Source organism: Sorex fumeus, unplaced genomic scaffold (assembly GCF_029834395.1).
Source record: "Sorex fumeus unplaced genomic scaffold, SorFum_2.1 ptg000043l, whole genome shotgun sequence".
Taxonomy (NCBI): Eukaryota; Metazoa; Chordata; class Mammalia; order Eulipotyphla; family Soricidae; genus Sorex; species Sorex fumeus.
In genome coordinates, this window is record NW_026606100.1 from 40,120,405 (window position 1) to 40,145,319 (window position 24,915).

General features: G+C 36.6%; 1 protein-coding gene and 1 non-coding gene across 5 annotated transcripts in view; both read left to right on the forward strand.

Moving 5' to 3' along the window:
• The window catches only part of SHOC2 (SHOC2 leucine rich repeat scaffold protein), a 67,973-nt gene that overhangs the window by 35,614 nt on the left and 7,444 nt on the right, over positions 1-24,915 (forward strand). For all 4 annotated transcript variants that reach the window (XM_056120356.1, XM_056120354.1, XM_056120357.1 and 1 more), the window contains exons 3-6: positions 6,060-6,197; positions 16,472-16,602; positions 19,656-19,844; positions 22,458-22,580. In XM_056120356.1, the coding sequence (XP_055976331.1) occupies positions 6,060-6,197; positions 16,472-16,602; positions 19,656-19,844; positions 22,458-22,580 (581 nt within the window). The remainder of the gene's footprint in view (positions 1-6,059; positions 6,198-16,471; positions 16,603-19,655; positions 19,845-22,457; positions 22,581-24,915) is intronic.
• LOC130030007 (U6 spliceosomal RNA) lies at positions 13,196-13,302 on the forward strand. Its single transcript, XR_008793439.1, has one exon. It is a non-coding gene; the product is annotated as a U6 spliceosomal RNA (small nuclear RNA).

Here is a 24,915-nt window from a genome sequence, read left to right on the forward strand (position 1 = left end):
ATTAATATCAGTTTTCTACCTAATTTGTTATTCAGGATTTGCATACCAGAGGAGTAGTTAGCATGATACATTTGGAAAAAAAAATTCACTTAAAAAGTACTCTTGTGCTCATTAAAGACAGAATACACGAATCCTGCTTCAGGAGACCCTTCCTATTACCTCGGAGGTTCTCTGCTTTATTTTCCCTTCACTTTTCTTCTCTTAAAATCATATATATATATATATATATATATATATATATATATGCACACACACACGAAGTAGAAAAATTAATTATAATTAATACAGTGCTCTGTTTTGGTAATGTTCATTTTAGTCTGTATAAAACTTAATTACAGTGAAGTGAAGGAAATGCTAATTTACTTTTGAACAAGTTAAAAATTAGTTTTTGAATGTTTATTTGTTTTGTTTTTGGGCCACACCCAGCTGCGCTCAAGGCTTACTCCTGACTCTGCACCCAGGGATCACTCCTGGTTGGCTAGTGGGATCATATGGGTTGTTGGGGATGAAACTCAGTTCAGCCATGTGTAGGACAAACACCTTATCTGCTGTACTATATCCCTACCCCTAGTTTTTTTTTCCAATTTTAAATAGAAAAACTTGAAGCATTTAGAATATTGATAGCATTTTTGAGAAATAGAAAAAGCAAGGGCTGGAGCGATAGCACAGCGGTAGGGCGTTTGCCTTGCACGCAGCCAACATGGCCGACCCGAGTTCGATTCCTCTGCCCCTCTCTGAGAACCCGGCAAACTACCGAGAGTATCTCGCCCGCATGGCAGAGCCTGGCAAGCTACCCGTGATGTATTCAATATGCCAAACACAGTAACAACAAAGTCTCCAATAGAGACGTTACTCAGCCCGTTCGAGCAAATCGATGAACAACGGGAGGACAGGACAGTGACAGAAAAAGCAAAATTTTAAACAATCACGATCATCCTGTAGTTCGTCAATTGCCTTGAGCAGGCACCAGTAGCCGTCTCCTTCATCCTAGCCCTGAGATTTTAAAGTGCTATATTCAAGGCTCTCTCAGGGTTAGGAGAATGAGACCCATCATTGTTACTGGTATTTGGCATATTGGGTATGCCACGGGGAGTTTGCCAGACTCTGCCGTGTGGGCAGGTAACATTCGGTAGCCTGCCAGATTGTCCAAAGTAAGAATGAGATAAGAAGATGTCGCGCTTCTGGGAACTGGGTTTTATAGTCTCTGGGTCTTGGCCGTTGATGGGATTACACAGCACCAGGGGGTCAGTTGATGGGTGTGACCCCTGCCTACTGGAAGATGGAGGATCTGGGTAGAGGATGCTCAGCCTTGATCCGGAAGGCTTGGAGATCTCAGCCCAGGAACCCACATGCCTTTGTTCCTCTGCTGGTAACCTTCATGCGTGTGAAGAGTGTTCTCAGCATGGTTGTGGCTGGTTCTGGAGGTCTTTGGCTGCTGGAGCTCTGCTCGGAGTGGGGAGGGAAACTTAACCAGCCCCCCTCCAAGGGACCCCGGCGAGGACAGTCAGGTGTGGGGGCAGGAGACTCTGCTCTGTCTCTTCCGGGAGCTGGGTTTTGTAGTCTCTGGGTCTTGGCTGCTGATGGGATTACACGGCGCTAGGGGGTCAGTTGGTGGGTGTGACCCCTGCCTACTGGAAGGTGGAGGATCTGGGTGGAGGATACTCAGCCTGGATCGCGGAGCAGGCTTGGAGATCTCAGCCCCAGGACCCGCATGCCTTTTAAACATAAATATAAAAGCAAAATTTATATATAAATTTGAGTATGTAACTAAGGAAAGTTCTTTTTGTGTGAAGGGCAAATTCTGAATTAAAAAGTATAAATAGGAGTGGAGTAATAATCCATAGGGGAGGGTGTTATGCAGCCAATCTAGGTTTGATCCCTGGCATCCCAGATGGTCTCCCCATATCAGCATCTCCAGAAGTAATTCTTGAGTGCTGAGCCAGAAGTAACCCCTGAACATCACTAGGTGTGACACCCCCCCCAAATGCCAAAAAAAAATAGTGTGAATATATTGTTGCCTTGAGCATTGGATTTATAGTGGGTGATAAAGAAAACGGGAGGACAGTGCTACAGTGCTACAAATATTTTAGTCACCGTGATTTATACTATTACTGATAGAGTTATTTGCAACTTTCAATTCTGCATCCTCCACCAGAATGTCTTCTTGCTTTCATCATCGTCTCAGGATACCTCCTGAACACCCCACCCCCAATTTCCCTGTCATGGTATGATCAGTTTCCATAGACCATTCCTCAGGTTATGTTGCTTTTAGCCAGTTCCTTACTATGCTTCTTTATATCCCACACCTAAGAGAACATTCTGTGGCTGTTCCTCTCCATCTGGCTGACTGCACTCTGTATGATACCCTCCCATTCCACCCATGTATCAGCAAATTACAGTTTTGGTATATATACTCAAAATCATGATGTATTTTTAAAAATAATTTTCTCAGTATTTAACATTTTTAAATGTATGTTAATTTCTCAATATTTGAAAAATATACCAAATTAAGTTTAGGTCAAGATTTAAAATATAAGCATTATTGGGGGCTGGAGAGATAGCACAGCGGGTAAGGCATTTGCATTGCACACGACCAACCCGGGTTTGAGTCCCAGCATCCCCTATCATCCCCTGAGCACCGCCAGGAGTAACTCCTGAGTGCAGAGCCAAGAGTAACCCCTGTGCATCTCCAGGTGTGACCCAAAAAAGCAAAATATATATATATAAGCATTATTAATGTAGGAAGATAGTTTACCTAAATTACTTAACCAGTGTATGAGTGCTACTGAATACATTTTGACATAGAGGACCTTTTAATGGTTTTGCTTGAGGGTTTGATTGTTAATGTTTTTGTTTCGAGCCATACCCTGCGTATATTTTGTTTCAGGAGTTACTCCTGGCTCTGCATTTGGGAATCACTCCTGGTGGGGTTCAGGGGATGATATGGGACACCAGGGATTAAATCCCATTGGCCTCATGCAAGGCATGCACCCTACCTGCTGTACTATCTGTCTCTCTGACCCCGGAATCTTTTAATGTTATTAGACTTTGTACACTAAAATTTTGTTAAGAATTTTTGCATCTTATTTTTCATGATTATTGATATTTAATTCTTTCTCTTTTTATTGGTAATGATTTGCTCTATGAATAATGCTGGAAAGTGTTAAAGTTTAATGTTTTAGGAGAAAATTGTATAGAATTAGTATTTCTTCAAATATTCAGAAGAATTTTGATATATATCCTCAGTCTGGGTTTACCTTGCTGGAAGGTTCTTAATTTTTAATATAAGCTAGTTAACAGATAAAGAGTTATTTGAACTTTATTTTTCTCAATAAAATGTTGATAATTTTAATCTGTCAAGACTTTTGTATATTTTATATAATCTTGAATTTTGTGCATTAATAGTTCTTTATCATTTCTTTAGTGTGTAATTATGCAATAAGGGTCCCTCTTTTATGGCTGAATTTGGTAATTTGGCTTTTTTTTCTTTTTAGTGTTTCTTGCTTTTTGTTCCATGTTATTTAGTTTCTTATTATTTTAGATTTAATATGTTTTTTGCATACTTTCTTAATTTGTCTAAACTGATTTCAAAGTTTTTTTCCATTGGATAGGTATTTATAGCTATAGATCTCCCTCCAAGTACCATTATAACAGCAATACACAAAGTTCGATAATTGTATTTTCATTGTTACTCATTCAAACCTTTTTTGGTAAATGTTCTATATGCAGTTGGAAAGAATGTATATTGTGTTCTGATACTGATTTTCATAGTTCAAGTTGGTTGATAATGTGTTGTTAATTTCCTCTTGTATTCCTTTTGATTCTCTACTTTCTTCAGTAACTAGAAATGAGAATTAAAATATCCAACTATAATAGTAGATTAGTCATTAGCGCTATTTTTTTTTGCTATATTTTGAAACTTTATTTTGAAACTTTATTAGTTGTGTATATACTTAAGATTCTTTTTATGAGGTAAGTCACATTGTGAAATATCTATTTTTGGTAATAAGCCTGATATTTCTTTGTCTAAATTTTAATTACTGATACTATTACAACCTTCTACCTTCTTTATCAGTTGGTACTTGCGTTATTTATTTTCATTTGTTGTTTCAGAACCACACCCAGCAGTGCTTGGGGACCAGGTAGTGCCAGGGAACTGTGGATCAAATCCAGGGTTCAGTGTACAAAGCATACATTACAGCCTCTTTAGCTATTTTCTTTTGATGCATTTATTTTTCTCTTTTGTGTCTATAATGGTTTCTTTTAGATAGATATAGTTAGGTCTTAAAATTTTTATCTTAGTAATATTTACCTTAAGTGAAGGATTTACTACACTCATTTTTACATTTACTATAGCTTCAAGAGTCTTGGGTTAAAATATACCATCTAGGTAAATGTTTTCTATTTATGCCACTTATTACTTTCCTCCTCATTTCATGCTTTTTTTTTTAATTGAATATTTTTACTTAGTTTTGCTACTATTGCAGGGACCACATCAGGCAGTTCTCTGGGTGCCATTAGAAACAGACCCAGCAGGGGCATGTAGCATGGGGGACTTTCAGCATAGGGCTTCACATAGCAAAACTTGTGCTCTATCACTTGAAGCACATTAACAGTTTTCCCTTGAAGCGAGTGTTCTTAAAAAATGTATTCTTCTATAAGTTGGGCTGGAGTGATAGCACAGCGGGTAGGGTGTTTGCCTTGCACGCGGCCAACCCAGATTTGATTCCTCCCTCCCTCTTTGAGAGCCTGGCAAGCTACCGAGTATATCCCGCCCGCATGGCGGAGCCTGGCAAGCTCCCTGTGGCATATTCAATATGTCAAAAACAGTAACAAGTCTGACAATGTAGAAGTTACTAATGCCTGCTCCAGCAAATCGATGAGCATGGGACGACAGTGCTACAGTCTATAAGTTCTGTTAAGTTTTATACCTTTAATTTTGAAGTGGTCTATTTAGGGCACATAATCTAAAGTCAGAGTATAATAAAATCACATAACGTGACTTTCTGGAAAGGGAAAAAAAAATCAGTTATAACCGGGACTCTGGAAGAAGGAGAGAGCATAGAAAGCATAAAGACAAATGTGGCAATTCTCCAAGTTACCACAATGCTTTAGGTGTTTACACCTGCTTTTTTCTTCTATGTCTTGTACATCCCTGTTTTCAACTTGTGGTCTGTGGTTATGATGGTCCTCAGCACCTGGAGCCTGACCAGCACTCAGTCTGCAGGCTCTGAAACTGACCGCAGACCCCACTACAGGTCCAAAAAGTAAATATATGAATATGTTACCTAAACAAATAACATTATCAGTCATACCAATGGGTTTTTAAAAGATATTTAATATTCAGGAGGCCAAGTTTAACATGTCTAAACATAGAATCAGATAAATTACCAGTATCTTAGAAACTGACATATGATTATATATTATTAAAACTAAAACAGGTTTTTAGAAAGCAGAATAAAGTCACCTAAATGTAATTAAATTCGACAAATTATTATCTGAAAAAAAATATCCTCCAGAAACACAACTCTCTACAAAGTCCAGAAGTTATATTTACACTAATATACTGTAGGGGAACTTACACCAGACCAGTGTACTTGAGATTTAGTAGCATCATGTTTGTTTGGAGGTTAGTTGTGGAGAAATAGACTTTATTTTCTATTCTTTTGGACTACTACTAAATTGATAAACAGATTTTAAAATGTATATTTATATAACCTGAGTATATATGCTTATTTGAGGGCATATATATATATATATATATATATATAGAGAGAGAGAGGTCTTCCTCAAATTGAACTAAGTTATATCTGAATTTGATTCAAGAAACTGAGATCGTTTTAAAGTATTGAATATACAAAGTTTTATGGTTGAATTGGTTATTTAAAAATATATTGTTGGCAATCATTTAAACTGAGCATTTTTGTCAGATATTACTGTTAGCAAGTGGTTATAAATTTTGTTTCCAGAATTTACATTCCCAGGAATATAATTGTAGAAAGTTAAGTTTTAGTTTTTACTTAATTCTTACTAATTTTTTATTTTTGGGCAATTTTCAGGTGAATTATGTAACCTCATTACGCTGGATGTAGCTCACAATCAACTTGAACACCTTCCAAAGGAGATTGGAAACTGCACACAGATAACCAACCTTGACTTACAACATAATGAACTGCTAGATCTCCCAGATACTATAGGTATGAGAAAAGAAAGATTATGAAGATGGTATTTATACATGAAAAAAACTATTTCTAACTTATTTTCATATAAAAATGAGATTAAAATTTAATTTTGTCAAAATCATAACATTTCTAAAAGATACTTAAAATCACTTTTTAAAAAAATTCTTAATTTTTACCAGTTTCCTGGCATTGAAAGGAATTAGGTTTCAGAAAATGATCTTGTTTTATGAAGAAGATAGAACATTGAGTTACATGAATATTTTTTCATACTGCTCTGTGCTTAAATTGCAGAATGGGTGAATATTTTTATTTTTGCTTATTTCAGAATGTTATATGATTTTATATAGGTTATGGTTCCATCTTTGTTAAAGCAAACCATGAAGAAAAACTTTTCTTAATTTTTAAGACATAGCTGTTTAATTTTTAAGACATGGCTAATACAGTTTAAAGATTTGTTCACCTATAATGTACAGGGACTGTAAGAGGAAAGATCTTGAAGTCTCAAAATACAAAATATGACTTGAAGACTTAAACTGTAAAAAGTTGAATTGAGCTTTCTGTGTTATGTTCTGCACTTATGAATTTTGTTTTTCTAAATGCCTAAAAATGTAGGCACTACAGGGATTGAAAAAAAAGGGATATCTTTTAATCATTGATGTGATAGATGAATACTATAATGTTTATTTCTGAAAAAATACATTTTTTCTTAATTTGTATAATTTCTATTATCTTTCTCCAAAAGTACTTCTTTTCTTTTTCTCCCATTATATACGCTGGATTAATACCACTTTATTTCATCCTTTTCTAAGACTTAAGATTTTTTGGTGTCCCCAGTAATTAAAAAGCAAGCTGCAGTCTAACTGAATCAATAGTTCACCCTCAGTACTACGGTACAACCCTGTAGGGTCACAGATAACATGGTTACTGGACTTTACATCCTTGGCAGTTCTTAGATTTTTTTTTTTTTCTTTTTGGGTCTTACCTGGCAATGCACAGGGTTTACTCCATGCACTCAGGAATCACTCCTGGCGGTGCTTGGGAGACCATATGGAATGCTGGGAATCGAACCCGGGTCGGCCACGCAAGGCAAATGCCCTACCTGCTGTACTATTACTCCAGCCCCCTAGGTTTTGATTCTTGGTAGAATGTGCCTCTATCTTTCTCTTAGGGAAGATTCTTAGAACAAAATTCTTTTCAGTAATTGCTGTTTTCTCTTTCCAGGGTTCCCAGCCCAGTTACTGTCAGTTTATTGGGCATTATTTTGTTAGCTTTTTAATTTTTGTTTTAGAAGTTTTTGTTTTTAAGAGATTTGCTTGAATTATCTAACCTACCATTTCTTGAAAGACCATAGAGCTCTTTATATCGTAATGCCAATTATGATGGCCACAGACTGTTCTGTGGAACTAAGTGGTTTAACTGTATCTCTGAAATGCAAGATGATCACAGTACATTTTTCTATTAATATGTATAATGGTAGTCTACCAAGTTTCATATATAAAGAATCAGATATGTGGTCTACCAGGAACTGAATGCATTTATTCCTCGCTTTCCCCCTTCTTTTAACATCCATTGCAATGGTTGAGAGACCCTAGAAGAGAAAAGACCATAGAGAATAAATTAGACTGCATCTATAGAACACCAGCAGAATGCAAAAAGAGAACAAATATTTCTTACAAGTATCTTTGCCAAATAAAATTTAACATAACATGTTGTATAATTTAATGAAAATATTCTAAGACCAAGGTAGTGTATATGTAGGATAAAATAGAAGAATCTAGAATAAAAAAAGGCAATATGAGGCAAATTAAGTAAAGAGAAGTTATGGGTAAAAAGACCTAGATGTTCTGGAAAGAGAAAATGGAGGCTATGTAAAAACAAAACAAAACAAAACAAACAAACAAAAAAAACTAATACAATATACTTTTGTGATATGCTCCTGAGCTAAACAAAAACTTGAAAGATTGAAATTTCTTGCCAAGGAATAATGGAAGAATTAACATTCTGATAGGAGTTTTGAAAATTGCATTTTATTTAATAGTTTGCATTTTATTTAATACAGCATTTACGTATTTTGTTATAAAATCTTAAGTCTGGTCTGGAGAGAGAGTACAGGGGTTTCAGTGCTTGCCTGTCATGTTTCTGTCCCTGCCTCAATCCTTGGTACCACATATCATCACCCAAGTCTTAAACCAGGAGTAATCACTAAACACTGTCAAGAATGAACGCTGAGCACCACCTGGTATGGGAACCCACGTCCCCTCAAGGGAAAAAGAAAACTTTTTAAATCAGTAAGATCTATAGACTCTTACGTTTCAGTTTTAGTAATACTGGCCACCTAGTGGGAAATGTTCTCTTTAAGTTTTTGGAGTTTCTTCTAAAATTAACATCATTCATGTTTGTCTTTCAAGGAATATGTCTACTTGACATTTTAAACTATATGAAATTGTTTATAATACTTGTTTATCTTTCTGTAGTATTTAGACTATTATGCAATTTCCTAATAACAATAACTTGTATCTTCTTTCCTTTCTGTCCTAATCTGTGCAGATAGAAATTTATGAGGTTCGTTCTCTTAATTTTGATTTTTTATGTATTTTTTCCCATTGATTTTTACTTTGATCTTTACTTTTTCTTTCACTTGCTAACTCTGAGTTTTATATTCCTTTTCCCTACTTATTAAAGTAGAATTTGAGATTTATTATCTGACGTTCAAAATAGAGTGTAATTTGTTGCTCGAGCGGGCCCAGTAACATCTCCATTGGAGACTTTGTTGTTACTGTGTCTGGCATATCGAATACTCTCGGTAGCTTGCCGGGCTCTCCGAGAGGGGCGGAAGAATCGAACTCGGGTCGGCCATGTTGGCCGCTTGTAAGGCGAACGCCCTACCGCTGTGCTATAAATTGAATTAAGTAAAGCTTATTGAAATTTTTTAAAAATGATATTATAGGGGCCAGAGCTATAGTACAGTGAATAAGGCACTTGCATTGCATACAGTTGACCTGGGTTCGATTCCCATTATCCCATTATGGTCCCCAGTGCACTGCCAGGAGTAATTCCTAAGTACTTAGCCAGGAGTACCCCCTGAGCATCTCTGGGTGTGGCCCAAAAAGCAAAAAAAAAAAAAAGTATTATATTATACACTGTGTTTATTGAAATTCTCCATCCCTCTCTTTTCTTTTCATTGTATAGAAGGCTGAGATTTGGTAAGAAATTTGGACATTTAGGTGGTCTTCATCACATCTCAATAATCTTAATCATTGATATTTTTCTTCTAATTTGTTACAGAAGAGCAGTTCACAAAACAGTTAGTGGCTAACTCAGTTGGAATATAGTTCTGAAACTTGGCCTCTTTTTTCCCCCCTAGCTTTGTCCTTTAAAAGTATGTTAAAAGTATGCTAAAAACAAAACCCCTAATTTATCTTGGAGATTTTATCCTAGTTCCACAAAGCTAACATTCTTGCTTGAAACTCACAATGGAAAATGAAATCTTAACATTGCTTTTGTAGTCACTCTTGCAAAAACCAACTTCATTTCTTATGTTGTCTTTTTTCATACAAGCAGACGGATGTTTTAGCCCCTTTATTTAACATTGGTTCCCCTTGCATAATGGTCACACCTTAGCAGTAACCTGGTTATCTATTACCACGTGGAGAGACTCAACAGTACCAGAACCACTGACCATTCATAGGATGTGGAGAGGAGGCTAAGAAAATGGGGTGGGTGGGGGCAGCTTATTGCAGTTAAGTTAGAGTGTCAAAAGACATAGTTTATTTGATTTGACCAGTAGTCTGCCTTATTGAAGAGTAAAAAGCACATTCTCTTTTTTGGGGGGTAAATATTTTAACTCAAGATTCTGGGGCGGGGGGGGGGGGGGGGACACGACCAGAGTCAAAGTAAAATAAAGCATTTCTTGCATGTTGCTGACCCAGGTTTGATCCTGTGCTACGTACAGACCCTGAGCACAGAGCAATAAATAAGCCCTGTTCTCTGCTTGGGTGTACCAAAAATGAAGGGGAAAAAAAATCATTAAGCTTTATTATAACAGGCATTTTTTTTCAACTGTCTTCCAATTGAGTCAGCCACTGTTAGCCATGAACCTGAGATCCTAAAGTCTTTTGGTGGTAGTTATTAATTAGAAGGGGTGGGGAAGGCATTCTGGAATATGAAAAAGTTATACATTTTTTTTTTTTTCAAAATGAGATTAAAAAAAGAATTCAATGAGACCTTGTTTTCAAGGTCTGAACATAGAACATTTTACAGAGATCTTTTTGTTGTGCTAGGGTCTGAAAAAAAGTTATACTAATTTTGATGATATTAACAAGTAGAGTTTTTATAATTAGGTATTAGGTAATTACAGCACTTACATATAAAACTTAACTATTTTTTAAAAATGGTGGTGTTGTGTTTCTAACATTTAATAATTTTTCTTGCTTTTAGTTTTTCAGTTTGTTTCTAATAGTTATAAATAGTTATACCTTTGACATTATTCATTGTTAGAACCCTTTGTCTTCCCTACTGATATTTCGCTACTTTGTTAAGAGAAGATCAAGAAATACTTTTGAGTTAGTCTTGCTCAAAAATTATTCTGTGTTAACCTAAAGATGCTGGTTATATTTGCTGAAATGGAAAACATCTAATTTTAATTCATAGTCATTTGATGTTGTCATATTTTAAAAATTTGACAGCAGAAGAAAGCAAGCTGTCAGAAGGGAGCACTGAACAACTTAAGCACTTAAAAGTAAAATGCCAGTGATTGGCAGTGATCGCCTACTTTATACACAGAAGCTCAGCAGCATCGATTTTATTTCTTTGTCAGAATGGCTCAATATTAAAGCAAGTTATCACTTGATTTCTAGATTGCAGTTTAGTTTGTGGTTAAAACTACTCATTGAAAGAGGTAAGAGTTGAAACCACTGTAGAGGGTGGATCAGTAAATAATAGACTTTTTAGATGAGGTTTTTTTCATCTCGGCTATGTTGCTGAGCATTATGGATATTTGGGTATTGGCAAAATGTTGATGACTCTTTGAACATGTCATACTCTTAAGAAAATGATTGGCGTTTACTGATGTTTCTTCTTAAGAATATCATATTGTCATAGATTAAAAGTTATTTTAAAGTTTAATTAAAAAATAAACAAGATGGGCAAAATATTATCTATGCTTATAGAAAAAAAGAAAACTATATAAACTAAAAGAAAAACCCAACCAAAACCAGAGGGTGGGGGAAGGTATTTTTAAGGTTTGCAAGTTTTACAAAGTCTAAAATAAAGGGGGATGGGAGTGAAAATTAAATTTGAAGATTCCACCTTAATTAAATGCTAAATTTCCTTCCTTCCTTCCTTCCTTCCTTCCTTCCTTCCTTCCTTCCTTCCTTCCTTCCTTCCTAGCATTTATTACATGAGAATAAGCCAAACACAAAAAATATAGTTTCAAGTTTTTGCGTCCTGTTCCTAATGGAAAGGAGGAAAATAGGGAAATGCTATAGCTTCTTTGATTATTAAAATGCATGAGTGAACATGAAGTTTCAGACTTAATGAGTCGTCAGTCTAATGAGAGAGATAACTGATTAATGAAACAATTAGCAATGTAGACCACATGTAATTATATGTCAGCTTATGGTGAAAATAATATACTGCCCAAAGTTCATTTGCCAGGGAGATCAGTAAGAACTTATTGGAATAGCCAGAGGAAGCTTCAGGAACAAATGTGTTGCATTCAATAAAGCATAAAAATAAAAATGAATTTATGAGCACAACAACATTCACAAACAGCCATGGTGTCAAGGGGAAACAACTTGGCATAGTCCGTGAAGATCTTTAAGAATTATTACTTGATAGAAAGCCATATAAAATATCTCCATAATTGGGGCTGGAGAGATAGCACAGCAGGTAGGGCATTTGCCTTGCATGCGGCCGACTCGGGTTCAATTCCCAGAATCCCATATGGTCCCCTGAGCACCACTGAGAGTAACTCCTGAGTGCAGGCAGAGCCAGGAGTAACCCCTGTGCATCGCCGGGTATGACCCAAAAAGCAAAAAAAAAAAAGAAAAAGAAAAAAGAAAAAATATATATCCATAATTATTAATCTTAAAAAGAATGGAAAAATTAAGATGGGAGAGCAAGAGAGATAATTCAGTGGGTAAGTGCTTGCTTGTCTTGCATGCGGCTGATCCCCAGCACTGCATATAGTCCCCTGAATATCTCCAGGCCTAATCCTTCAGGATAGAGCCAGGAGTGAAGCTGATCACAGCCAGGTATTAACCCAAAGCCCTCTGTCAATTTTTTTTGAAGTGACTTTAAGATTTATAAAATAATATATACTACAGAATAAAATTTTTACAGAATAAAATGTTTTACAGGATAGAACATATATTGAAATCTGTTAAGTAATATTTGTTATGCTAAGTTTCTTATTCTGTATTTAATACTCAGCAATCTCTGAAGCACTTAATAGTATACCCACTTTGTGGATCAGAAATAAATTAAGGAACTTGTTCATTGTCATATGTAAATAAATGTTTCGTCGTTAAAAATTGTACTTTGAGGGGCTGTAGTGATAGCACAGCAGGTAGGGCATTTGCCTTGCACGCAGCTGACCCGGGTTTGATTCCCAGCATCCCATGTGGTCCCCTGAGCACCGCTAGGAGTAATTTCTGAGTGCAAAGCCAGGAGTAACTCCTGTGCATCACTGGGTGTGACCCAAAAAGCAATATGAATAAATAAATAAATAAATTAAAAAGTACTTTGATACCTCTGGTTTAAATAATTATTCTTTGATTTGGGTGGGACTCCCAAGTAGTGACCAGTGGACCTGGGAGTGACTAAGCAATACTCCATTAAGCTGTGATGGCTAGAGAATTCAATGCTTGGACTAGTGGTTGATGTTCAAGGAACTGACCAGAGCTGAATCTTGCAAGTCTTACAGTTCTAAGGTCGAAGGGAAGTCCTTGTGCATGCCAAGCTTGAGCTACAGTCTTTAAGATATCTCCTAGCCCCTGTTAAAACTATGTTTTGTGCTCGCTTCAGCAGCACATATACTAACATTGGAACAATGCAGAGAATATTAGCATGGCCCCTGCACAAGAATGACACGCAAATTCGTGAAGCATTCCATATTTGTATGGAGAGTGTCACGCTGAGTGAAACGAGTCAGAAGGAGAGGGACAGATATAGAATGACTGCATTTATTTGTGGTATGTAAAGGAAATATGTAGTAAAAGACTAATATCCATGGCCAGGGAAAACGGGTTAGGAGGACTGGTCAGTGGTTGGAACTAACCACAAGTGTGTGTGGGGATGAGGGTGGGTAAGATGGAGAAGAGACCAGTATGGCAGTAATAGCTGGGGATGATCATGCTGGACAAGATCTGAGGGTTAAAAGCAGGTAAAGGGATTTTCTTGATACCCTTTCAGTATCAATGTTGCAAACCACAATGACCCAAAGGAGAAAGAGAGGGAGGAGAGGGGGAGATAGGGGAGGGAGGGAGGGAGGGAGGAGGGAGAGAAAGTAGCTGCCATAGAGCCAGGCTGGGGAGGGGTGGCAGGAGGGAAACTAGGGACATTGATGGTGGGAAATGTCCACTGGTGGAGGGATGGATATTGGATCATTGTATGACTGAAACCCAATCAGGGAGGGAGGGAGAAGACAGAGAGAAAGGGTGGGGGAGTGCTGGGGGTGGGGGTGGGGGGGTGATAGGAAATGTACACTGGTGGAGGGATAGGTGTTGGAATACTGTATGACTGAAATCCAATCATGAAGAGCTTTGTAAGGATCTATCTCACAGTGATTCAGTAAAATAGTTTAAAAAAAAAACAATAAAACTATGTTTTGTCTTGGGATCACACTTGCTCTGTGCTCTAGGGTTGACCAGAGATGTACACAGGTCTAAAAAGAGCCGCCTGCATACATACCATGCACCAGACCATTGAGCTATCTCTGTGACCCTAAACTGTTGTCTAACATATCATTTGTTTCAATGATAAGAGCTTATGATATTCGAGCTGTTAGAAATTAGTCATAGAACAAATTATTTTCTGCTGATGCAGCTTTTAAGTAACATTTGCATCATTTTCAATGTAATAGTGCAGTTATAGTGGTAAGCAGTAATAAGGTATTTTTCTGGCCCTTACTCTCAATCTGAATGCTTTGGGGCTGTATTTATTTATTAATTATTTATTTTGCTTTGGGGTTTTAGAAAGCCAGCCTGTCTTCTCTTGCTTTTTCTTCTCCCTCTGAAATTGGTGCATTGCACCAAGATAGAAAGGAGACATTAGTGAAGCTTTGTAGTTAACATTAAATTAGTTAACTTTAAAGACGAAATTAACTTTGTTAAGTAGTAGTTTGATTTTTTTGTTTTCTTCTGTTTCTGTTTTTGGGCCACAACAGCTATGCTCAGGGTTTACTCCTTGCTCTGTGCTCAAGGATCACTACTAGTGGGGCTCAGGGGACCATGTGTGATATCAGGGATTGAACCTGGTTTCCACCATGTGCAGGGCAAGCACCCTACCTACTGTGTTATAGCTCCAAGAGGTAGATTTTATTGCTTTTGCATTCAGTTTTCTGCCTTAAATAACCAGTGCTTAACCTTAAATAAATAGTGCTTACATGGAAAGTAATTCCATTTAGTTTTTTCATCTATTCAATCATGAATTTTTTTAAAAGAGGAAAAGATACAGTGATAAGTATAAGGATTATGAGGCAGTGCCTTCATAAGATTTCAGTGCTCAGGGGTTAGAGCAATAGTACAGCAGCCGATTAATGTGTTTTGCAAGTATCATAGTGATGCTGCATCTAAGCAGGAAAGAATTATCCAGTGACTTTCTGAAAAATCGGGAAAGCAAGAAAGAATGAGATAAATATAAAGATGTTGCCAACAGATAAAACTCATCAAAACACTTGACTCCGAAAAGTTGTGTGACATGGGAATCTACTCTTAAAATTTCTAACACTGGGAAGATGTTTAATTTAAAGACAGAGGCTACATTTGATTATTTTTTTCTTTGTTTTTGGACCACACTTGGTGGTGTTTGGTGCTTATTCATGGCAGTGCACTCAGTGATCACTCCTGGTAGGTTTGGAGACTGTAAGGGATGCTAGGTTAATCATATGCAAGGCAAACTCTCCAATTGCTGTACTTTTGCTCTGGTCCTACACTTGACTTTCTAACCTGGACCTTCTATAATTATTTAGCAACAGTTGTAATTTGAAGTAAGGAAAATAAAATTAGCCATGAAAAATTCATTGAATTAAATTTATTCTGGGGTGTGGGGGTGGATGGGTATATAAGTGAACACATTTTCTAATATGGACTGGAGTGATAGCACAGCGGGTAGGGCATTTGCTTTGCACGCAGCCAACATGGCCCACCTGAGTTCAGTTCCTCCACCCGTCTCGGAGAGCCTGGCAAGCTACCGAGAGTATTTTGCCCGCTCAGCGAAGCCTGGAAAGCTACCCGTGACATATTCGATATGCCAAACACAATAACAATTGTCACAATGGAGACGTTACTGGGCCCGCTCGAGCAAATCGATGAACAATGGGAAGACAGTGACAGTGATTTTCTAATACATATTTGGGAATTTAAATGAAATTCTTTTTGCTAGTAGATATCATATTGCAATTATTGCCAAATAGACGTGACAGTAAAAACTAAAACTGCGTTTTTTTCTGCTTTGCTTTACAATTTATCTAGTAGGGACTACCTGTATGTGCTTAGATCATGAGAAGTTAGAATTTTTACTTTTTTTTTTTTTTTGGCCACTAGGTTGGCATTATGAAAAACTTTTGGAGTGTTTGTATTTAAATTAAAGTCATTAAACCTTTCTAATGCTACATTATTGTGTATTTTATATTTTAAATATAAAAAAATTTGAAATTTCTCAATTATATGTGGATTTTTTTTACATATAGTTATTGGTTCTTTGTTAGATATCATGTCATAGATTCAAATAGGATAACTATTATACTTTAAAATATATATTACTTTTACGTAATTTAGTTAGACTTTATCTGACAGTTAACTTGTTATTAAAGATTACCAATATCTTCTGATGATTTTTTAAATTGACTTATACTGTACATTTTATCTTTTCTCTTAAGCAAGTGAAAATAAAAATAATTTTAATTTCATCCTAATTGGTGGGATATCATGTGTTACTAGAAGTTAATGATCTTGCAGAATAGGCTGCAGTGAATAAATTTTGTACTTCAAAAAAATTCATAAATATCTGGTTAATAAACATTGAGAGGCTCATTAGATTTATTAAAATTAGTTCTCTTATTTTCACAGGCAACTTGTCTAGTTTAAATCGTCTTGGTCTGAGATATAACAGATTGTCAGCAATTCCCAGATCATTGGCAAAATGCAGTGCACTTGAAGAATTAAATTTAGAGAACAATAACATTTCTACTTTACCTGAGGTAAGAAGTAATATGAATGAATTCTTAAAACGTATCTACAAGATAATAAAAGGAAACGAGAAAAATTTACAATTGGATAAACAATTTTATGGTTAAGGTTGCTTAAATAATTATGTTGTTGATATATCACTTTACTAAGATAAAAATTCTCTGGAATTTCTATCTTAGTAGAATTGTAGTTTCTATCTTAGTAAAATTGTAGTTTCTACAATTTTACCAAAGAAGGTAAGATTGTAAGAACTTATTAAACATTTTTTGAATATAAGATGAAAGGAGAAACCAAAGTAGAAAATATTTGCTTTAGCATTATGTAAACCTTTTCCATGTCATTGTGAAAGAGACAATAAAGGTTATTAAGAAAAAACCCAAAAGACCCCTTTGGGCTGGTTTCAATGACTATACCCAGTATAGAAGGATCCAACAGAAGGATGATAAATCTTGATAACAAAGCCATCAAGATTAATATTAGCTGCATTTCTCCTGTGATACAAATTATTAACCTGCTTAAGCAGTGATTTCAAAGCCTATTTAGTGTATTTTGTTTTGTTTTGTTTTGTGTTTTGGGCAATGCTCAGGGCTTACTTCTGACTCTGCTTAGAGATCACTCCTGGTGGAGGCTCTAGTGAGCCATCTGTGGTACCGGGGATCAAACCCAGGTCTGCTGTGAGCAAGGCAGCGCCTTTTCCACTGTTCTGTCTCTCTGGCCTCACTGAAGTCTTTTTATTAAAACATTTTAATTTGGGTTTTCTATTATAAAAATACTTTGCTTAGAAGTTAATTGGACAAGATGCCAAACTCACAAGTTGCCTTTTGCACTATTGCCTTTTCTTTTTGTTCCTATTACTTTAACATAGCCTACAAATTGTTCATGTGTTTGCTTATGGTCACTATATCTATTGTAGTGTTCTAACAACTAAAATAATGAAATCATAAACTTGTGGATATTTATGGGAGAAGTTGCGAGGGATCTAAGAATAAAGGTGCTTTATGTGTATATTCAGTTTTTGCTTTGATTTTGAAGAATAATTAGATGAAGTTTTAGATTTTTAGAAATTAGATCTGTTGAGTTCTTTTGGGATTTAAGTTATGAATCAAAGACTGACCCTTCTTTAATAGTGTCAGTATGCCTAAATATAAAGACTTGGGTCCATGCAGAATTTTATAAAGTGAAAAAATCTTTTTATTTCATTTGTATTTTAAATCTTACTGTCAGTAAAGGGAAATGAATGATTATTGGATATTTCCTTAGAATACAGATACTGTGCTCAGTATTTTCACATATAACAATTTATGAAATTATTTCTAAATTGACTTATACTGTACATTTCATTATTTCTCTAAGCAACGGGGAGTAAGCGATATTAGTTTCATCGTAATTGGTAGAAAGGCTGGGATATATTTTGATGAGAGCAGGGAAATAAGACAAGAGAAATTATATTTTTGGCCATTTGTTATCTTTAATATATGTCAGGAGTATGGTGATTATATGTGTGTGTGTATTAATATTGATTATACAGTTAGTTCACCATAGGTTATATAACAGGCAGAAAATTTGGCATTTGGGGTGGGGTGGGTGTTGTTTCTGCCAAGTGGTGGCCACTCAGGTTAGTGGTTCAGTGCTATAGCCTGAGAATGTGTGTTGCTGCTCTGGCCCTGAATTGAAGGTATCACCAGGGCTACTCCAGCCGTGCTCATAGGTTTCCAGAACGACCCCAGTGTTACTCTGGAGGCCATATTGTGCCTGGATAAACTCATGCAAGGCTTGTGCCGTGACCCCTCTAACTATATTTGTAGCTCTAAGCAGAAGATTTTAGACACGAGTCAGGAACACAAAAATTTCAAAATTTGAAGAACTGCCTTCCTGATTTGCTTTTTAAAATATCCTCAGATATTTTTTACTTTATCATAAAAGAATATTGATTTAATAAAGTCAGTAGTAAGAATAAGAACTTTTTTTTTTGCCACAAGATTCAATAAAGTTGTTTTGTTTGAATTGACTGTTGCACAAAGTTCTCACTATTTTTTCGGGGGGCTAAGAGGTGGGTGGAAAGTGGAATTATCTCCTAAGCAGTTCTCGTTGATCCAGTTACCATTCCTGTGAATTCTAGGGTCTTAGGATGCTGTGCTGCTCAGGCCCTGCTGTGCCAGGGATCAAGTTGTGTTCACCACACATGTCAGGCATGCGTCCTAACTCTCTACTATCTCTAGACCTACAACAACTGTTGCCCCTGCTCTTCTTTTATCTGTATACCAGTAAATGTTATGAGAAGTTTCTTAATGTGCATTATAAAGAAGTTTTTATTTTACCATATAGTTAGACTTTCAGTTACATATTTGTTTCTTTTCCTCCAGTTGGCCCTTTCAGAACAACTGAAAACTCAGATACTAAGTCTTACATAGTGGGCTACTGAAGTGTGTTAACATTATCTAAAACACTTGCACTAACAAGCATACACACATACTCCACCACCACATACCATGTCATTCTTCCCTTCCTTGCTTGGGCTCTTACTTTAGAATGTTCCCTAGAACTTCGCTGAATACTTTTTTATTTGTGTTGCCCAAGAGCTAGAGCCGCCAAGTCTTTCTGACAGATTCCCAAGGGATGCTAATACTGATATTTCTTGAACTAGACTTCAGCTATCTAAAGCATTGTCTATATAATTTATTACTATTTATATAGTAACTGAATAATATATATTTCTCTAATATTTCTTGTTTTCTTTTTTTATGCTTTACTTCTCTACATAAGATTTAGGTTTTTTTTTTTTATGGCAGAGACTTTGGTTTTGTTTTGTTTTTCCTTTGTTTGTTGGGAACTGCACCTGATGCTTAGGACTTTCTACTGGCTCTGCACACAGAGATCACTGCTGGCAGTGCTCAGGGGACCAACCATACTAGCTTGAGTAATAATGTTCTCTAAAGGATGCATCGTAAAACTGACCTAGTGAGTTATTTGCAAAATCTTTTGAGGTGTCGTATTTGAGGCAGTTGTGCTTACAACATAAGTATTGTTACAGTTCTAATTCTTAGGTTTATTTTATTTTTTACAGAGTCTTTTATCAAGTCTTGTGAAACTGAATAGTTTGACCTTAGCTAGAAATTGCTTCCAGTTATATCCAGTAGGTGGTCCATCTCAGTTTTCCACCATTTATTCTCTCAACATGGAACACAATCGAATCAATAAAATCCCATTCGGAATTTTCTCCAGAGCAAAAGTTTTAAGTAAGCTGAATATGAAGGTAAGTCTCTGCTTGGGGGTGGGAGGCATGGAGGAGAAGCTTCTATTTCTATGCTAATTTTTTTCTTTGTTACTGTGGAAAATGAATACTGATTTCTTATTGAGGGATCTAAGCTGGTAATTAGGATGTTTAAAGGCAATTTGTATTTGGTAACATATCTTAGAATAGATACCCTTAACAGTTTGCCCTAAAGAAATAATCTAGACTATCAATAAGAGCATAGTTGTAGAGATAGTTGTTAGAGAGTTTTCTGTTTAGTTTGGTACCAGCTAATTATATGAAGTATGAATGTTTTCAGGAGCTGGAGAGATGGTCAAGGGTTTAAAGCTCCTGCCTTGCACACAGCTGAACCTAGTTCAGTTCCTATACTGTCTAAAGGTCCTCCAAGATCTGCCAGGAGTCGTCTCTGAACAGAGAAGCATGAGTAAGCCTGAGCACTGCCGGGTATATACTGAAAATCCAAAAGAAAATAAATGTTTTCATTTATAAAGTAGAACATATTTATAAAGTGGAACATCCTCCACCCAGATCCTACAAATTACAGTAGATAGGGGTCACATCCACCAACTGGCCCCCTGGCGCCGTGTAACCCCATCAATGGCCAAGACCTAGAGACTATAAAACCCAGCTCCCAGAAACACGTGGCAGCAAATGCGGCCGCACAGCATCTTATTATCTCATTTTTACTTTGGACAAAATGGCAGGCTACCGAATGTAACCTTCCCACACGGCAGAGTCTGGCAAACTCCCCGTGGTGTACCCAATATTCCAAATACCAGTAACAATGGTGGGTCTCAATCTCCTAACCCTGGAAGAGCCTTTAATATGGAACTTTTTAAAAAATCTCGGGTAGGACGAAGGAGACTTAACTGGGGCCTGCTCAAGGCAATCGACGAACAACAGGATGGTCGTGATCGTGATAAAGTAGAAAAAAGCTAAAGCATGCTTTACTCTTCCAAACACTTTTTAAAAGCTTTTTAATTGTTAATTATTGTGGAGCCACACCTGCCAGTGGTTCTAGGCCACCAAGGACAAATCCAGTGGTACTTGGTGTGAATGTTTGTAGCACTGCAAACATGTAAGTTAAGTCCCTTATCCTCAACCGTATCCCAACCCCTAGCCCATTAATTAAACTATAATTATGTATTAAACAACTATAGACTTATAGGCATACAGATAGTATTTACCAAAATTTTTGTTTGAATATAGGAATTAATTCGGGTAATCTTATTTTTTGTTTGCTCATCTGTATATTTTGAAATGAATGAGTTTAACTTTGTAGTTAAAAGAATATTTTTTCCAAAGGGCAGGAAAATAAAAGGTGATTTGTGCTGTGATTTTACTATTTAGTAAGTAAAGTTTAGGCTCTGCAAAAATAAATTGGGCCCATAATTAATTCCTGGCTGATGTAAGAATCCAGAAATCTAGATTTTCTTTGCTTATGGGTATAATGTATTTTCCACATTATATCATATTTTTTGTGTTTTTAGTGTGTCATGTGAATGTAGTTGTGGTTTTTTAAATGTGTAATTTTTTGATTATATCTATTCTTATTCATAAGTATGTGATTTAGTAATTTTATTTTGAAGTTCATGTAGGTAAGTTAATGGAAATTCAAAAAAATTGTCTCGTGTTAAGTTTAAAATTTAATCAGTCTGGTTACATGAAATTTAGCAGTGGTAACAGCAGAAGACATTCTGAATGTTCAGTTTACGGTAAGAGGTTTACAACACAGCAATTTAGATGTTGATTAATTTTTGCAGTTGTGTATTTTAATAGATGCCATGTTATTGAAGTATGTTCTCTGGAAAGACTTGATGTTTTCAGTAAATTAGTAAAACTTCACATAGGGATTTGTTTATGTTTGACAAAACTTTTTCTTGAAAAGTCCAGTAGAACATTTTTTTTTCATATAAGCATAAGTAGTAATTTTTGTTTGTTTTGGGGACACTTCTGCTGGTGCTCTTGGCTATTCCTGACTCAGTTTTTAGAGGAGCAGTGCCAGGGAATTTTGTGGTTAAAGGACTTGGGTCCATCAATCACACATGCAGATGATGCACTCCAGCCTGTTGAGTTATCTCATTAGCTCAGGTGATAATATTTTTATGACATTGTTTTATCATACAATATTAACCATCATTTGGACATTTTAATGACCTAGTTTGCTATCTTATTAAGACAGTTTTCTTCTATTGCTTAGCATCTTTAGGATTACTGTTTATCGAGTTTCCTCTTAGCTGCTTTTAGATGTTTTCTTTTATTGTTATCAGATCTTTGAATAGCCGCATTTAATCCACTACATTTCTGTAAAATTCAGTACATTCTGTAAATTATCTCAATTGTTGGTGTGGATAGTGTTTATCTCCATGTCCATTGATAGTCACATAGGGAACAGACTTCAATTCACCTTCAAAGTAACCTGATTTCTTAAGAAAAACTCAGGAGGATTAAAGTTGCATTGCTTTTTTTTCTTTCTTTTTTATGTTTGGATATAAAAAGTGGAAATTACAAGTGAATGCTTAATTAAGCATTCAGTTCCATAGGGAAGCATATATATAAAGCTTTCTTTGTTTTTGTGGTTCTTCTATGGATGATGCTTTTTGTCTTTGCCAGGACAATCAGCTAACATCACTTCCTCTGGATTTTGGAACTTGGACTAGCATGGTAGAGTTGAATTTAGCTACTAATCAGCTCACAAAGATCCCTGAAGATGTGTCTGGCCTTGTTTCTCTTGAGGTGAGTAAATAAAAGAGTGTTTAGAACTCTTTAGGTCCTTCTAAAGATATATTGCTTATAAATTTTCCAGTTTACATGCTCAATTTATTTTTTTGGGGTGGCGTTGAGTTTTAGTATTTATTCAGTTTCTTTTTGACAGATGATCATTATTAGAAGTGTTAGGGCTCTTTTAAATATGCAGCACTATTAGCATGATGAGGTGCTGACAAGTTTAGGGGCAAAACTTATTAATTAGTCTTCTGATAGCTGGAGGTTTGAGTGCTGTGTGCTGTGCTGTAAAGTATCTTTGGGGTTTTTTTGTTATTTTCCTTTGTTTTGTGTGGGGACCTCCCCAGAAGTGCTCAGATTCTAGGCCCAGGTACTGTTACATCAGGGATAGAGAATAGATTATTTTCTTCATTAGAATTGTGTGGTTATTTCTAACTGTACGCTGAAGCTTAGCATTCACACTATATAGACTACTTTCTTTTCATGTTCTTGAACTTTATAAAATTCTTTTCCATTATTAGAGCTCCATCTTAACACCACCTCCTTAAGTTAAGGGTCAGTCTCTGGAAATTTTCCTCTTTTTTGATGAGAAAGCTTAGCACTGTACTGTACACTGTAGCACTGTCCTCCCGTTGTTCATCGATTTGCTCAAGCAGGCACCAGTAACATCTCCATTGTGAGACTTGGTGTTACTGTTTTTGGCATATTGAATACACCACGGGGAGCTTGCCAGGTTATGCCGTGCAGGCTGGATACTCTCCGTAGCTTGCCAGGCTCTCCAAGAGGGATGGAGGAATCGAACCTGGGTTGGTTGCATGCAAGGCAAATGTACTACCCACTGTGACTCCAGTGAAAGCTTACTACTAATATTTTTTCTAAGTATTTGGTATATCCATGCTTTATTTAAATTGAAAAAAAATTTAGTGTTTTAGTAGGGTGAAATAGTATGGCATAATGGTTAATAGCATAAACTTTGAAGCCAAACTGATATGCATATAATTCCACTTTTTATCTATCTTAATGGATTTGGTTGGCCACCGTTTAGGTTTGGATATAAAGATTTCCTTATAAAAGGTTGTAGTTAGGATTAAATGCAATAATATATATAGTACATATAATATCCTTTAAGTACTGAACTTAATTGTTGCTGCTATTATTCTTTTTTTTTTTTTTTGCATTTTTTGGTAGGAGTACAGCTATTTATTCAGCCACTGATTAGCTGATTGAATTGGGCATGAACTCCACCTTAATTTTTATTTATTTATTTTCTTTTTTATATTTGGGCTGGAGCGATAGCACAGCGGGTAGGGCGTCTGCCTTGCATGCAGCCAACATGGCCGACCCGAGTTCAATTCCTCCGCCCCTCTCGGAGAGCCCGGCAAGCTACCGAGAGTATTCGATATGCCAGACACAGTAACAACAAAGTCTCCAATGGAGACGTTACTGGGCCCGCTCGAGCAAATCGATGATCAATGGGAGGACCTTTACTTACTTTACTTTTACTTTATATTTATTTATTGAATCACTGTGGGAAAAGTTACTAAGCTTTCAGGTTTAAGTCTCGGTCATACAATGATCAAACACCTTTCCCTTCACCAGTACTCATTTTTCACCACCAAGAACCCCAGTATACCCCCTTCGCACCCCTCCAAATGCCTGTGAGGCAGATGATTGCTACTTAACTCTTCTCTACATTGATTATATTCATTACTTCGAGAAAAGGTGCACCATTATTGTTTAGAATTTCCCCCCAAACAATCAGAATTGCTGAAAAGGCATTGTGAAATATTTTGTTTTCTGTAGCTGTTTATGAGAATCATATAATGTCACGTGGCCACGATTTTGGATTCCTGCAAAGAGCCGGATAATTACGAGATTGGTTTCTGTGTGTCTGGGGTTATGGCGGTGCCAGAGAGCCGCTCGTGGGGGGTAACTCGTGACCTCGGTAGGGCGTGAAGGACGTACTGGTATCGCCCCCCCTTCCCTTGAGACTGCAGCTGCCCCATCACCGCCGGCTCATACCTGGCTTTCCTATAAGCTCTGAGGCAGTGGCCACCTTGCTGCCAGGGGGGAAAAAGACGGAAGGGAGCAACACCCTTTCCCTCCTGGGGAAGCATGGCGCCGTAGTTTAACGCATGGTCCATTCACTTTTCTTCTGCAAGCTGCTGGGCCCTGGACTAAGTCCTTTTGCCTCTGGAGCCATGGCCGTGCCAGAGAGCTGCTTGTGGGGAGCAACTCATGACCTCGGTAGGGCATGAAGGACGAGCCGATATGGTCCCCCTTCCTATGAGACTGCATTTGCCCCATCACTGCTGGTTCATACCTGGTTTTCCAATAATCTCTGAGG